This window comes from Rhinichthys klamathensis, unplaced genomic scaffold (assembly GCF_029890125.1).
Source record: "Rhinichthys klamathensis goyatoka isolate OS25496 unplaced genomic scaffold, OSU_Roscu_1.1 h1tg000510l_1, whole genome shotgun sequence".
Classification (NCBI taxonomy): Eukaryota; Metazoa; Chordata; class Actinopteri; order Cypriniformes; family Leuciscidae; genus Rhinichthys; species Rhinichthys klamathensis.
In genome coordinates this window covers 41066-57780 of record NW_026606991.1, presented here as the reverse complement: position 1 = coordinate 57780, position 16715 = coordinate 41066, and the positions used below count along the sequence as shown (strand labels likewise).

The window sequence follows — 16715 nt, the reverse complement described above, 5'->3', positions numbered from 1 at the left end:
ACGCGCGCGCCCCCGCCCCGTGCCATGCAGTGCGCGCTCCACACTCCCACACACTTATATGCTCAAAATCTTGTGTTTATTTGTGATAATCTTAGCCCTGTATTATTATTGTCAAACCTGTATTATGACTGACATTTGATTAATTGCTGTGTTCCTTTTTGGATAAAAGCGCCTTCTAAATATGTAGGCCTATGCAGGCTAATAATAATAATATTATTATCATTTGCGTTTATAACTATGAATGAGTTCACTGAAGACAGTAATATTTTAATCATAAAATAATTTATAAATGTTTTATTTTTATATAACCTAACCTTGTGTTATATTTCTTTTTTATATGTGAAGTCTTTTTTTGCTTATTCTATTATACTGAGCTTTTTCCTCCTAAACAAATGGACTCTAAAGATACAAGTAGCCTAAATGTCGTTTCTTAGAAAATTCAAGAAATTATCCATCAAAAGAATTAAGTTTAAACATAATAAATGCATCCCGCAGAAGGCCTGGTTGGCACAGACTGGGGGAGAGGACACAAATCCGTGAGTACAGTTTACAAACCCGTGGGAACGGATTGCGAAAGCGTGGGCACGGTTTATGAATTTGTGGGTACAGATTGCAAAAACTGAAGGCACGGTTTACAAATCTAAGAGCGCGGATTAGGAACTCGTGGGTACGGTTTATTAATCCGTGAGCACGATTTGTTAAACCGAGGGAACAGATTGAGAATTCGTGAGTACGGTTTATAAACTGAGCGGACGGATTGCAAAACCGTCGCCACGAATTTTTTTTTTTTTTTCCAACAGGTGACTTCCCGGGCTCCGTACAAAGCAAGTTAACCAGCAGCATCTGTTCTTCCAAACAAGCTGTAGTGCCACTTTAAGGCTGAACTGATAAAACCCCTCAGAGATATTCTGTATGAATAGAGCCAGCTTACTGCGTCCATTGGGACAGAGGTTTCATTGTCTCGTCCATGGAGGAAGCGGTTCATTCAGGCTCAGGTTGTGTGCTGTACAGTTTGGTGCTTGGCACTGCAGCGCTGCTGATGTCATATGCACCGCTCAGGATACTGAAGCATGGGGAACATGACCACAATTAGATCATACTTGAGTCTCTGTTCACTTACTGAGCTGACTCAAGAACTTTTTTGTTCTGTCGTGACCCTCAATATCGTATTAGCTCATATGTGGAGTGTACAGTAAGACCGTACTGGCGTATCAGGCGTCCCTGGATGCCTGAGCTGATGTGGGATGAGAATATATCTTAGTGGCTGAGATGCTGTTTCCACCTACATCATCTCTTCTGAGTCAAGATTTGCCTTCTGGGATTTTGCGTGTTCATTCACATTCTATTTCTGTTTTTGACCATGCAACTCACGTTAACAAAGCTTTGTACAGTTAAAGTAAAAACATAAATGAGAATCAAAAAAGCAGTTTATCACAAGCAGATTTAAATCTCTTTTAGGTGCAGTCACGAGTCGCGTGACCACCGCATTTTAATTTTTACTCAGAAACAAACATTTCATTCATTGAGTTAGGTTAGTTCTTCAGGACAAACAATGAGGCCCACACATTGATGTCATAATCAAAAAGAATGCAAAATATCTTTCAGCTGAGTTTGGCTATATATGGACTATGGACCTATATACAATATAAAGACTTGTATATTGTATATGTATATATAACTATTACAATAAAGCCTTTGTCACTGTAACGAGCACATATGTTTGCAACTATACTGAGAGAGAGAGAGAGAGAGAGAGAGAGAGAGAGAGAGAGAGAGAGAGAGAGAGAGAGAGAGAGAGAGAGAGAGAGAGAGAGAGAGAGAGAGAGGAGAGGGAGGGGTTGGACGTCATTCATGGTTCATGGGTAGAGTGGGCAAATGGATGAAGACAATGAAGAGGGATGTTAGTTGGAGAGGTATACATTTCAGAAAACATCTGCTTGGTTTGACATTGTTTTGGACCTTTTTGAATGCAGCAACAATAACAAAGCATTCAAGATTGGAATTACATGTTTGGAATATGGGCCAATGATGACAAATGAACATTACCATAGTGAGGAAACATATAAAAGGTAACAATCTCCAGATGTACTACAACTTGACAAATGTGAACATTTGTGTAGTAGAATATTTTTTTTAAACCTTGTTTTTATTTTAGGATTGTGAAATGACCTGCTGAAACAGATAAAGAAGATTTTGTGAATTCTGGATACTCTACTTCAGTTGGTAGGTTGCTTTGCATAATTACGTTGATAAAGATTACGGTGACCTTTACAAATGAACTGTATTGGATCACAAAAATTATGTATACTTAACTTAAAGCCTAAAGTAGAATGCAGTCAGTAAACAAAAGTAGAAAGCAGCCTAAAGTAGAATGCAGTCAGTAAACAAGGCTATTTTACAAGCAGACTCTATGTATTTTTTTGCATATATATATCGTACTGAATTATTCATGCAAAGGAGTAGAACATTTTCTTGTTTTGGGTCTTTTTGTCTTAGCTATTTATAAAGCCATAGCTATATCATATAATAGCCTACTATACTAACATAAAATTCGATATAGCCTAATGAAAACAATCACTGCGTTATACGATAAAATACGACAATAAATGTGTTTGTTGTCCCCTTGATGTAACACGAACTTTGACGCAGTGGAATTAAGCACAGGATATGCAGGTGCGTGAATGCCACCGAATCACAGTTGCGGAAAGCGGAAGGGGGCGGAGACTTAAAATAATACCAGTGGTACATTTGCATATGAAATAGTTTGGTTTGCCTGCTTCATTTCATTATATGCTACAGCCGTCAGCAACGAGCGCTTTCAGGGTTTAGCATTAACCCTTGCACAACACAAACAAAATGATACAAAAGCATTAGTGATGAAATAACTTCAAACAAGATGTTTCAAGCATTATTATGTAAGGGCAACATTTGAGTATTTTGGTGCTCGTATTTTCCCTGTTGTATTATCACAAGGCGGATGCTGTACACGATGAGAGCTCTGAAGTGTTGGAGGATTCCTGCCATATTTACGATCCTACAGCAAATTTGGATTTTAGCAATGGAAATTCCTCCTGAGGGTGAGGAACTGTAGTTTTACCTCAATTTTAACGTTGGTCCTTGTGACCAAAGGAAAGGCTACAAAGCATTATTTACTACATTGTCCTTTTAATTTGTTAAAACATTATATTTGTATATATCCCCACAGTCAGACAACCTCCAATGATCATTAAAGAGAGTGTTCAAGACCACATAGTAGATCCAGTTGACCCCATTATAGTGGAGTGTGAGGCAACCGGGAATCCACCTCCAGTGTAAGTAGGCCTACCAAACTTCAAAGTGTCCACACTTCATAATACATGTAATTCATTAGACTGACTTGATTACTTTATGATTAGCATTTGTTTGTTTGTGTAAAAGGTGCTAAAATATTGACAGTGATTCCAATGTAAAATGTATGCAGTTTTAATGCAAATTCAAATGATTTTGGACAGTTGTGTTAGAGGAAGTGTGGTTGACAGAGAACATGTACTTACATAGCTTCACATGGACACGTGATGGGGTTTACCTGAATGTGGCACGGGATCCTCAGGTCAGCATGAGGAGGCGTTCTGGCACATTAGAGATTTTCTTCTGGGGTCGCCCTAATGACTATGAGGGAGTCTATCAGTGCACGGCGACTAATGAGTTTGGCTCTGCTCTGTCCAGTCACATCCATCTGCGTGTCTCCAGTAAGCCTTTAAATACCATGCAATTGTTAATATAAAACAATTAGTCTATAGATTTTTAAATGTGAATGCTTTGTTTAGAGGCCCGTACGTGGTTGAAGGAGTATCTGGAGCCAGTATCAGTGGTGGTTGGACTTCCTCTCATCCTTCCCTGCAATCCCCCAGTAGGCCCTCCAAATCCTGACACCTACTGGCTGAACAGCAGTAAGTATCTGCCTCAGATGTTTTTGATTTGAAAGATATAGGCCCGGTTTCACAGACAGGGCTTAGATTAAGCCAGAATTAGGCCTTAGCTTGTATAACCGTGCCTTAGAAAATAAAATTACTGGTGTGCATCTTGAGACAAAACAATGGCACTGATGTATTTTAAGATCTGTCAGTGCAAGTTACTTTCTGTTAAAACAGCTCAAACATGCATTTTAGTCTGAGACTAGGCTTAAGCCTTGACTGTGAAACTGGGGGTAAATGATCTAGAGTTAATTCAGTAGCATCAAAATCATACTAGGATGTGCATTTCAAAAGTCAGTAAGATAAAAAAAGAAAAGAAATTAATACTTTTTTCAGTAAGGACCCATTAAATTGATCAAAAGTTACAGTAAAGACATTTATAATGTTGCAAAAGATTCCTGTCTCAAATAAATACTGTTCTTTTAAACTTTTCTATTCATCAAAGATTCCTGAAAGAAATGATCATAAATTCCACAAAAATATTAAGTGACACAGCTGTTTTCAACATTGAAAATAATAAGAAACATTTCTTGAGCAGTTAACCAGCATATTAGAATGATTTCTGAAGGATCATTTGACACTGAAGCCTGGAGTAATGATGCTGAAAATGCAGCTTTTAAACACCGGAATAAATTACATTTCAAAATAGATTCAAATAGAAAAAGTCATTTAAAATTGTAATAATATTTTACTGTTATTACTGTATTTTTGATCACATCTATGTAGCCTTTGTCAGCACAAGAAAAGAAAAAAAGCCCCCAAAATTTTGAACGGTAGTGTGTTTGGATCACCAGTCTCCATTGTAATTATATTATTAATGTTTGTCTAGCCTTAAATAAGCCTTTAAATATACAACCAGTATTTTGTATCCAAGTTCTTCTTTATTCCATAGCTATGACACCAATCCGACAGGATCGTCGAGTATCAAAGGCAGAGAATGGAGATCTGTTCTTCTCCAGTATCGTAGCAGAAGACGCTCTTACGAACTATGTCTGTGTCGCCCGCTTCCCCTTCACGAACACCATCCAGCAGAAACCGCCCCTCATCCTACAAGTGCTCACAGGTCTGTGTGAGGAACGATTTTTATCCTGCTTTAGAATTAAACTTTGAGCAAATTTGTTTTAATATTTCTACCTGTGCCTTTTTCTGTGTGTGTTCAGTTGAGGAAGAACCATGATTAAAACCATCTAACAGTCTAACACATGGTGAGTTAGGACTCTTTCTTATGTTTCTCTTTAGTGTAAACATGCAACAGTACTTTACTGATCCACTAACTAGTCAACAATGCTTTGGCCAGATTTGTAAAGGGTGAAGATTTCTATCAAATGTTTGTGTAGCTCGCATGGCAGCCCATACGCCACCCAAGTTTCTGAAGCCCAAAGGAACTGTCAGCACAAGAATTGCGATGCTAGGGGAAGAACTTATTTTGGAGTGTTTTGCTGCTGGAGTGTGAGTTTTTGAAGTATTTTGATGATATCTCCGTTCTCTGAGAGCAATTCAATGCAGTTGATTTTTGGATTGCCTTTTGAAATCGGTGCATTTCTGATTCTCTCTTTATGTTGTAGTCCGACTCCCTCCATAAAATGGACTAAAGATTGGGACGAGATGTCTATGACTGGAAAGAAGTTGGAGAATTTCAATAAGACGCTTCGAATAAAGAAGATCGCCATGGATGATGGAGGAGAATACATCTGCACCGCTTCAAACAGGATGGGCAGCCTGGACCACGTCATCACTGTCCGGGTCAAATGTAGAGTACTTCATTACTTTATTTCTATTGTTCATGTCTGTCACTATGTGGGTTCACCCATACATGTAAATTCTGTCATTATCTAATCTGTTTTATGATGTTTCAAATCCATATGCTGCCATTTTTTATATGGAACACAAATTTGAAGAATGTTCACGCATTGGCAGTTCATAGTGACCACATCTATCATTGAACAAAAATATATTATTAAAACACCACAATAATAGTCCAAACAACTTATGCTATATATTTACATTTTTATGTATTAAGAGTAATATAATATTAAGAGATTTGTTATTGATGTGTGAGGTACAGACCAAAAATGGCACCTTTACCATGCATCACAACTTATTGGACATTTAAAACATCATCAAACATAAATTAAACATAAATTATGTTTCACCTAATGCTATATTCACAGTACCACTTGAGCTGGTAAGACATGTTGTTACTATTTTTGAAAGATGTCTCTTATGCTCAACAAGGCTGCATTTATTTGGTCATAAACAGTAACATAGTGAAATATTATTACATTTAAAATAACTACTCAGTATTCTTCAGAAATTATTCAAAATATAATTAAGAATAACTGTTCAGAATCCTTTAGAAAGGCTTGTTTGATGCTTAAGAAACATTGTTATCAATGTTGAAAACAGTTGTGCTGCTTAATATTTATGAGGAAACCATGATACATTTTTATCAGGATTCATCGAAGAATAGAAAGTTCAAAAGAACAGCATTTATTTGAAATAGAAATTAGCAACAACTGTAACATTACATTTTTTTAATAATATTATCACTTTTGATCAGTTTGGTGAAGCCTTACTAAATAAATGTATTCATTTCTTTAGAAAAAAAACTTTGGAAAAAAACACAAACGGGGGTATTAGGCCGTGAGACAGAGGGTTGATTGGTACCATTTTGAGGGATTAAACCGCATGGTGATTTTTGTGTAGGTATATGACCCTGTATTTGAAAAATGTGTGATAGCATTAGATTCAAGGTAGTTTTTGGTTACGGAGGACGATTTTCAAACATATGTCAAGAAAAAGGATAAATGAATTTATCTTTAAATAAATTTTAAATTTTATAAAAAATTTATAAAAATTTTATAATAAAAAAAGTATTTTTTTTAAATAAATTTTTAAAATTATAAAAGGATACATTTTTCTCTCTTGTAGTCACTGAACACCTTACCTTGCGGTAGGATGATATAAGTGTTGATTTCTAATGAAAGCTACCATGGATCGGATGCTATCACACATTTTCCAACACTAGAGATGTGTACCTTCATGAAAATCAAAAATAAATTTAATCCCTCAAAATGGTACCGGTAGCCGAAATTTGGGGTCCCGTCTCATGGCCTATATAATTTGAGAATTTCAGCAGAATGGAATATTTTCAGTCAATAACAACTAGTGTATTTATCACACAAATCTATACCATAACAAACATTTCATGTTCCACAAAAAAAAAAAAAAAAAAAAAACAGCATACAGGTTTGAAACAATATGAAGATGAATAAATGACTAGATTTTATTTTCAGTATTCCTTTAAGAATGACAAAATCAAGATAAACATCTATTCTCAACCCTTTTCCAGCGGTTCCATTCTGGGTGGAGAAGCCTGAGAGTCTGGTTCTGTCTCGTGATGACAGCGGTAGTATAGTGTGTAGAGCTGATGGTATTCCTCGACCCCAGATACAGTGGCTGGTCAATGGAGAGCCAATCAGTGGTGAGAAAAACAGCAGCTTCATTAAGCAAACAGGTGCACTGCAACGCATATTAATGCTCACTCTTTCTGTCTTGTCTTCAGATGCTCCTAAGAGTCCAGGCAGGCAGGTTTCAGAAGACACTTTGTTTTTCAGCGCCGTGGTTCCAGACAGCGCTGCTGTGTTCCAGTGCAATGCTTCAAACCAGTTTGGCTATATCATGGCAAACGCTTTCTTGGCCGTAATGGGTAAGAGCTAGAAGAGGCTGGATTGAAAAACACTTCGTTTACATGCACCATTAGCTTTTAGCTTGCAACTGTGCACTGTTGTCTGCAGATATGAAGCCTCGTCTGCTTGGTCTCAGAGATGAACTGGTTAAAACAACAGAAGGCAATAATACTCATTTAGACTGCCCGTATTTTGGCTCTCCTAAGCCTGACCTGCGGTGGTAAATAAATTGTCCTACTATCATTCATCTTCATTATTTCCCAAAACGAATATGTCTATTGTGATGGTGTGAATGAACAAAATGAGGTGTAACTGCATAAATGATTTCAAAATTGAAGCACATAAAAAGTATCCAATTAATATGTATATATTGTAGGTCAAAAGGAGGACTAGGCACCTTAGAGGGAAATCGTCACATGATTCTTCCAAATGGTACATTGGAAATCAGTGACACAAAGCTACAAGATCAGGGAACATATGTGTGTGTTGCAAGCAATGTCATTGGACGAGATGAGAAGGAGGTCCAACTAGAGGTCAAAGGTCAGTCTCTGGAACAGGCCCTGCATTGAAATTTCTGATAAAAATACTTGATTTCCATTAAAAAAATTTTTTAATCCAATAAGCAGATGATTTTTAGATGTTTGATTCTGCATTTTAATTGTATGTATTTTAAATGTCATGTGTGTATATATATCAAGATGATCTGCTTGTTAAAAGATTACATTTACTTTCATTTTATAGAGCCCATTAAAATTGTTCGTGCCCCACGCAATACTATGGTCACAAGAGGGAGTCTGGCTCGCTTTGATTGTAAGATTAAATTAGACCCGACTCTGGACGTTACCGTTACTTGGCTTAAGGACAAGAAGTTCTTGATTTTAGGAAGAAGGTAAACACAATTGAATCTGACCACAAGCATGTAGGAAGTGTTATTAATAATTATTCTATTGGTTAAATGTACCTGACTGCTTTGTGTTCTGTAGGATGACAAAGGATGAGGATTCTCTGAGCATTGCTGATGTGTACAGAAGAGATGAAGGCATCTACACCTGCAGGGTTAAAAGTGAACTGGAGGAGGTCACTGCCTCGGCCAAACTCACTGTGACAGGTACCAGCACATTTACTCTCTCTATACATGCGACCAGTATAAACATGAGCATATTATTCATGTATACTTTTGCTTTTAGACCGGCCAGACCCGCCCAGTGATTTAGAGATATCAGACCCATCAGAGAGGAGCGTTAGACTCACCTGGATTCCAGGACTGAGCAACCACAATCCTATCAAAGGTACATTCACACAAACATAGACGCAAGCAAAAATTCTAAACAATCTAGCCTCACAATGACATGATTTTCTTTCAGAGTACCAGGTTCAATATACTGAAGATCTCCTTGCAGACTATTGGCTGCTGCCGAGCGGCTGGAAGAACCTGACTAGTTACCCAGGCAACCTGAACTCTGTCGTTTTACAGCTAACTCCATTCGTAGAGTACCGATTCCGGGTCATTGCTGTAAATGGCATAGGTCCCAGTAAACCCAGCTGGCCATCTGCATACTATCAGACTGGAGGAGCTGGTAGGTCCTCCTTTTTTTCTGTGGCACACCCTTTTATATGGTTGTATTTGAGGGGCTCTGTAGCGCACCGCATTTTTATGTGATTCACACCAAACATTTTTAACATGATGCCAAGACATTGAAGATGCTAAATTGTGAACGGATATTGGATATCTCGAACAGTGTTGCCATGGCAAGGAATTAAAGTAATGTCAAAAAGGGAAACAGGAAGATTCTCTTATCTTGTAAACAATTAATTATACACTATGTATTTCTTTATAAAATAATACAAATATTAGAAATAAACACTTTTTATCCTTTTTTTTAACTCAATTAATCGCATCTAACATAAAAGTTTGTCTTTACATAATCTGTGTGTAGGATATATACAGTATATCTCATTATATTCATATACAGTATATGTTATATACATATCTGTGTTTGTGCGTGTCTGTGTGTGTGTATATATATATATATATATATATATATAGGCTATACCGGTATTTATATATATATATATATATAATGTATATATGTGTATACAGTATATACAGTATACACACACACACATATATATATATATATATATATACTGTATATAAATATATATATACTGTATATAAATATGATATACACACACATATATACAAACACATATATAATGTAAACACAAACTTTTATATAAGATGCGATTAATCGATTTGACAGCACTAGTTTTGTGTCTTTAGTGCCTGATGCCATCCCAAGAAACATCCAAGGATTGGGAAGTGGAGTGTTCAGAAATAACATGGAAATCAGCTGGGAGGTGACACACTGATGATTGATGGATGTCGATCATTTGAATCAAAGTTGTTAACTGTGATGTAATCACATGCATGTGATTTATATTAACTGTGATGTTTTTGTTGTGTCTGAAGCCACTGGAGTACAGAGAATGGAATGGGCCGAAACTGGGCTACATGGTTTGGTGGAGACGGAGGGATTCGAGGGAGGAGTGGAAGAACTACACAACATACTGGTGGTGTAGCTGCATCATCTATGACACTGACACCTTCACGCCCTATGAAATTAAAGTTCAGGCCATCAACTTCTTCGGCTATGGCCCAGAATCCCCCATTGTGCTTGGTTACTCTGGGGAGGACCGTAAGTTCACATGTACCACAAGTAATTGTTTGGTTTAACATGCATAAAAAAGAGGTTTTGGTTAATGTTTCACTCATATTGGGTTTCTCTAACAGGTCCTGTTGCTGCTCCATCTGATCTGAGGGTGTCAGACATTGAAAGCATGACGCTGACAGTCCATTGGGAACCAGTGGCACGAGCCGACATCATGGGTGAAATAAAGGAGTACAAAGTATGGCTTCTTCGTTGCACAGGTCCATACAGTAAATTAAATGGGCCGCTGATGGAGCTGTGTTTGGTTTCTCAGGTTTATTACTGGAGAGAGAGCAGTCGACTGCCCTGGCACACTGTGAGCAGGAGGATTAAGACCAAGAGTTTTAAAGCTAATGGACCGCGTCTGTCTGGGACCCTATCTGGTCTTGTCCCGTATAGTAACTACAGGATTTATATTGTAGTGGCCAATAACCGCTTTGAGGGTCCGCCCAGCCACACCATTGAGTTTCAGACACTTGAAGGAGGTATGAAACTCTTCACACAGTTAACTTTATGGCAAATCAAACACATACAGGCATGTCTTTATACATGCGTCTCGCTTCCACTCTAGTGCCCACCATTCCCAGGTCGTTCAGGATCATGCACCGGCACTATGACACCATTTACCTGGACTGGGAGGAACCTGCAGAACCCAATGGCATTCTGACTGGCTACATTCTCAAATATCAGACGTGTAAGTGCACTTACATCATGCACTTTGGTGTCCCATGACATTTTTTAAAGCATTAGAGGCACAAATCTGATTTTTTTCATGTCACCCAAGTTTGGGGTGGGAAAAATGTTTTTTTTAAAGGAAGCCTCGTATGCTAGAGATGCGCGGATGGGCTATTATTTCATCCGCAACCGCATCACAAAACTCATCATCCGTCCGCCATCCATCCGCACCAACGTTTTTGACCAATTTTCAAAACCGCACCCGCCCGCCATCCGCTGATTGGGCGATACAAGGCGCTGCTGATGACAGCCGCGAGACTAGAAAGCTCTCAGAATATCAGCAGTGAACTCCGTCTCCGATCGGCGCGCAGGGACAAAAATAAATAAATAGCCTAAATTAAACGCACTTCGGCAAACCTGACCTTATCTGATAGGCTACTGTACAATATTTTCATTGTAGCCTAATAGAAAACGCATTTTGGCACATAATTTCAACATGCTGCTATTATGGGGCGCCAACAATATGTGACAGTTCTCCATTACGGAGGCGACCTCTCTGTGAAAGTTTGAAAGTCTTTTAGTGCCACTTTCAGAGACCTCAAACAGAAGCACAAAGCCTTTCTTTAAAGCGAATTTCGTTTTGTATTAATTGTATCTTAATTTTAATCCATGTTTCATTAACCAATTTCCTGGATTTAATAAATAAAAAGTAAATAGTCTATCTTGATTGTGTAGGCTATTTTTCATTATAAAATTAGGGCTGTCAAATGATTAATCGTGATTAATCACATCCAAAATAAAAGTTTTTTTTTTACATAATATATGTGGGTGCACTGTGTATAATTATTTTATATATATAAATACACACACATGCTTGTATATATTTAAGAAATATTTTCATGTATATACTGTATATAGATTTATATATAATTTATATTATATATAAATATAAATATTTTATATATAAATATTTTTTTCTTAAATATACATGCATGTGTGTGTATTTATATATATACAAAATAATTATACACAGTGCACCCACATATATTATGTAAAAAAAACTTTTATTTTGGATGTGATTAATCACGATTAATCATTTGACAGCCCTATATAAAATATTAGGCTGTGTATACCGACATGGATCAATTATTAATATTAGATTTCATCTGTCTTTTGTAGGCATAGCTGATTGCGCACCAACAAACAAGCACTGACTTCGGCGTTTCTTTAATATCGAGGCTCTATAGTTTATTATATGATTGTTAGGCCTGTTGATGGTATAAAATGAATTGTACTGTGCCTTAAAAAGACGCGCTCTCCGCTCTCTTCCCGTGCATTCAAAATTAACGGGAGTCTTCAGAACAGGCTCGTCCAGCGTCAACAGCACCGAACTTAGCTCCAATGTCAATCAACGTCTGGGCCACTTGGTGGAATCCTTTACCAGAATTTTTTTTTGGTTGTAGGTATAGTCAGATAACAATATTTAACAATGTATACATATATTTTTCATTTGATTGGTTCAACCGCCCGCCACCCGCCCGAATTTAATTAAAATATTTTTTTCCGTCACGTCATCCGCCCGATCCGCGGTTTATCCGCGGAGTCTGCGGCTGTAACCGCCAACCGCGCATCTCTATCGTATGCTCACCAAGGCTGCATTCCTGTGATGGGAAAGCTGAATTTTCAGCATCATTACACCAGTCTTCAGTGTCACACGATTCTTCAGAAATCATTCAAATATGCTGATTTGCTGCTCAAGAAACATTTCTTATTATTATTATCAATTTTGAAGTTGAGCTGCTTAATATTTTTTCAGGATTCTTTGATGAATAAAAAATTCACAAGAAGATTTATTTGAAATGGAAATCATTTGTAGCATTATAAATGTCACTTTAGACCAATTAAATGCATCCTTGCTGAAAATTAAAATATTAATTTCTTTTAAAAAATCTTACTGACTTTAAACTTTTAAACTTTGTTGAATTAATATTCATTTCTATTTAGTAACAAACTTGAATTATTAATTGATTTTAATGATCAAAAAGATATTACATAATAATTGTGTCCCACATTTTGCACTCAAACCCTTTGTTCTCTAATGTCTTTCCCCCCAAAAAAATGTGCATTCCTTTAAATAAAAACTTTTTTCAGCAACACAAATCCTTTATTTAGCCCTATAAGACTGTGATGATATTTTTTCTGTAGTGAACATCACTCTGGGGGACAGAATCCAAGTGGAATACATTCCTCCTAACATCACCTACTTCTCTCTGCACCGTTTGGACCGATACACTCGATACAAGTTCTCACTGGCAGCACAAACTGAAGTTGGAGTCGGGGAGGCGTTCACAGAGGAATCACCCAAATTTACTACTGAGGGTAATTTTCATCTACATTCATAAGATCATTGTTCTGTAAACATACAAAGATTCCTAACATGTCTGCATGATTGCCTGTGTGCATGAACAGAATATACCCGGGAGCAAGTGGACATTGTGACGCAGGGTTGGTTCATTGGCTTAATGTGTGCGGTTGCTCTTCTCGTTCTCATCATGCTCATAGTCTTCTTCATCAAGAGAAGCCGAGGAGGAAAGTACCCAGGTGCAATAGAAATTACATGAGACAAGTTACATATATTTATAATTACGCATTATATATGTGGCAAAACATATTCTTTTGTTTGTTTGTAAGTGCGGGACATGAAGGACTTTGCACTGGAGCCAATGGATGACAGAGAGAATGGAACGTTCGATTACAGGTGACTGTGTTTGATGAGACTGAGTTTTCTTAAGTTTATTTATTACAGGCGGCACAGTTTATTTTCAGTGATGCACTTACATGAAAACAGCATGTTAGATACACTAAAGTGTGAAAAATGTATAAATCCTATAATTTACATCATAACATAATCACAATATCAAAGGTTGATTTGGAATATGTACTGTATACAACAATAATTGTCCCTCAGTTTATAATTCATCACTCCATCCATCAAACATTTCTCACTTTCTTCATTCCTCCTTTATTTCTTTATGTCTTTTGCGGTTGGACCGCTGAAGGTCTCTTGAGAGGTATGATCCATGTCATACAGAACAAGTGTTGTGTAAACCTTTTAAAAATTGTCTTATTTGTTTTACTACAATTAAACTACACATATTCTAGTCTAACTATTAAGCATTTTTTTTAACTGTTTTCACACTACCGTTCAAAATGTGGTAAATTTGATACTTTTATTCAGCAAGGATGCTTTAAATTGATCAAAACGTATCAGTAAAAACATTTATAGTGTTAGATTTATGTTTTAAATAAATGCTGTTCTTTTGACATTTCTATTTATCAAATAATCCTGAAGAAAAAAAAAAACAGAAAATTAGAATGATTTCTGAAGGATCATGTGGCACTGAAGACTGCTGAAAATTCAGCTTTGCCATCACAGGAATAAATTATATATTAAATTTTTTTAAAATTCAAATATTTTAATTATTATATATATATATATATATATATATATATAACAATTAAAATATTTGAATACAATTTGAGACCATCAGAGGTCTGAATAATATATATATTACTGTTTTTTCTGAATTTTCGATCAAATAAATGAAGCCTTGTTGAGCATCAGAGACTTCTTTCAAAAACATGAAAAAATCTTACCTGATCCCAAAGTTTTGAACAGTAGTATTTGTGTTTTATATGTCATGGCTTTGTTTCCATTATATGAATTGTGACTTTTTATCTTCTATATCTACTGCAGGATATCACGAGTGTCCACCATGCCCTATAGCAGACGGTAAGCATCTCTTCAACCTTTGTTTCAAACATTGTTTGGAACAATGGACATCTCCTTACTTTTAAAACTCTCAAATGAATCTCTTCCCCTTTAGTGAGGAGGAAAGTCGACAGGGACGCAGTCAAGGTGTGATCGAGCACATTGACAGGAGAACGAACAGTGACGACAGCCTCATGGAGTATGGCGAGGGGGAAGAGATCGAGTTTAATGAGGATGGCTCCTTCATCGGAGAGTACACTGGTGTCAGTAAGAGGAACATCGACAGGAGCCCGTACCATGACAGCTCTGAGCCCACGTCTCCTGTGGCCATCTACTCTTTTGCTTAGAGCCCATGGTGTCTGATTAAACCACCTTTTACACAGACGGACTAAGACTCGTTTAATCTGTTGGACAGGCTGGAAATGATGTATATAGATGTGTTTTAAAAGTAAAACCGTGTTTCTGGGGATTTACAGAAAAAGTGCCAATCAGGTTTGTTTTTCAAATCCACAAATCATGTGAGAGGAAGCCAAGCAAAGATGTCTTGATGTGTTTATCATGTTGATAAGAAGACAGAAAAGAAATGGCTGATGGAACCTTGCTTCGTTAAACAAACTCATGTTCAGTTTATAAAATAACATTCAGGATCAATTCACACACATTTACATTGAAGAGATGTTGAGCATCAAAAACTTCCACAATGCTTTGTTATTTAACCAGTGTTTAATATCACTGATAGTTGCCACTAATTCTTCTTATGTTTTATTTTCCATAGCACCCTTTTCTCTGTATTTATCTGTTTGCTGTACTGTAGGTCACATTAATGGAATGCAGACCATTTATTCTCACAAAAAATACAATCTAACCCTCAGCTGCTTATTGTAGTATGATGTAGGCCCCTACGTGATGTTTATTGTATATTTTTTGGAGTCTGGTGTAGTGCTTAAGTTATTAAAATGCATGATGTAAATTAATGAGTTTGTCATAATTACAAATATCACAACAACAGTTTACAGGACTATCAAGCTCAAAAGGGAGGGGGAGTGGGGAGATACACAATAAACTTACCATTAAAAGTAGTCTACCTACTTCTGGTCAAATGTTATATGATAGATTTGACAAACCAAAATCTATAATCTTGCCCTCCAAAGCTCACATATATCCCACATATGAGTTGGAAACTACATCAGAGTGAGTAAACGATGAATGCATTTTCATATTTTGGGTAAACTGTTCCTTTACGCGCCCATTGGGAGGCTGTTATGTCGATATTCTCCACTAGAGGACAGATTGAACTGAGCACGAGCTCGGCTCTACCACAAACATTGATGGACACGCACACAAACCTGTATTTAAACATTGAGAATCCACAGTCTATGTAAGTTTTGTATTGTGTTTCATTATAATAACTTTGTCTAAAAAAAAACAGCACAGATAATCTTGAGAATTTGTTTACATTTTTGTACTAATCTTGAGTACAAGTATTTCATCTCATTCAGTCACATTTTTTTTGTGGTAAACAAATAACATTGTGTTATTTCCTTTTTAAAACTGATCAGAACACTGCAGTAGAAGGAAGTTCACAATGTGTGAAAAATTACCATTCATGACTTTATGACTATTTCTCATTTGTTTTATAACGGGTTTAAAGCCTTTGCCTTTTTGTAACGGTCTTGTTCCCATTTTCCCTCAAAAATAGAGAAACACTAAACTTCCTATAAATCCTTCATTTGTGCAAATGTGATAATCCTGTCAGTTTCTTGGCCCATAAAGATAAACAGACATACAGAACAGTCTTTGACATTTACTTCAGCTTTGTGGTTCTCATATCAGAGGTAGGCTATATGTAAAAGTGTGACCCTGCTCAACATACAACAATGAATGGGAAGTAACCTTGTACATTTGCTTTGGTTGT

At 36.7% G+C, this 16715-nt stretch overlaps 1 protein-coding gene across 4 annotated transcripts; it reads left to right on the top strand.

The window, feature by feature from the left end:
- The first annotated feature begins 2953 nt into the window (after nt 1-2953).
- Nucleotides 2954-15184, top strand: nfascb (neurofascin homolog (chicken) b). 4 transcript variants are annotated; one of them, XM_056238206.1, is made up of 26 exons: nt 2954-3077; nt 3206-3311; nt 3538-3728; nt 3807-3929; nt 4846-5016; nt 5291-5402; nt 5519-5703; nt 7306-7437; nt 7519-7662; nt 7751-7862; nt 8019-8182; nt 8384-8531; nt 8626-8750; nt 8830-8931; nt 9007-9219; nt 9927-10003; nt 10116-10341; nt 10437-10552; nt 10628-10838; nt 10925-11047; nt 13234-13407; nt 13498-13629; nt 13720-13786; nt 14088-14099; nt 14786-14821; nt 14916-15184. In XM_056238206.1, exons 1-26 carry the CDS (start codon nt 2978-2980, stop codon nt 15145-15147), a joined length of 3534 nt encoding a protein of 1177 aa, XP_056094181.1. In that variant the 5' UTR covers nt 2954-2977; the 3' UTR covers nt 15148-15184. The 4 variants fall into 4 exon arrangements, with proteins under 4 accessions (XP_056094181.1, XP_056094182.1, XP_056094183.1 ...); XM_056238207.1 differs by lacking the exon at nt 14088-14099; XM_056238208.1 differs by lacking the exons at nt 2954-3077; nt 3206-3311 and having other exon boundaries at nt 3544-3728; nt 3809-3929.
- The last annotated feature ends 1531 nt before the right edge of the window (nt 15185-16715 follow it).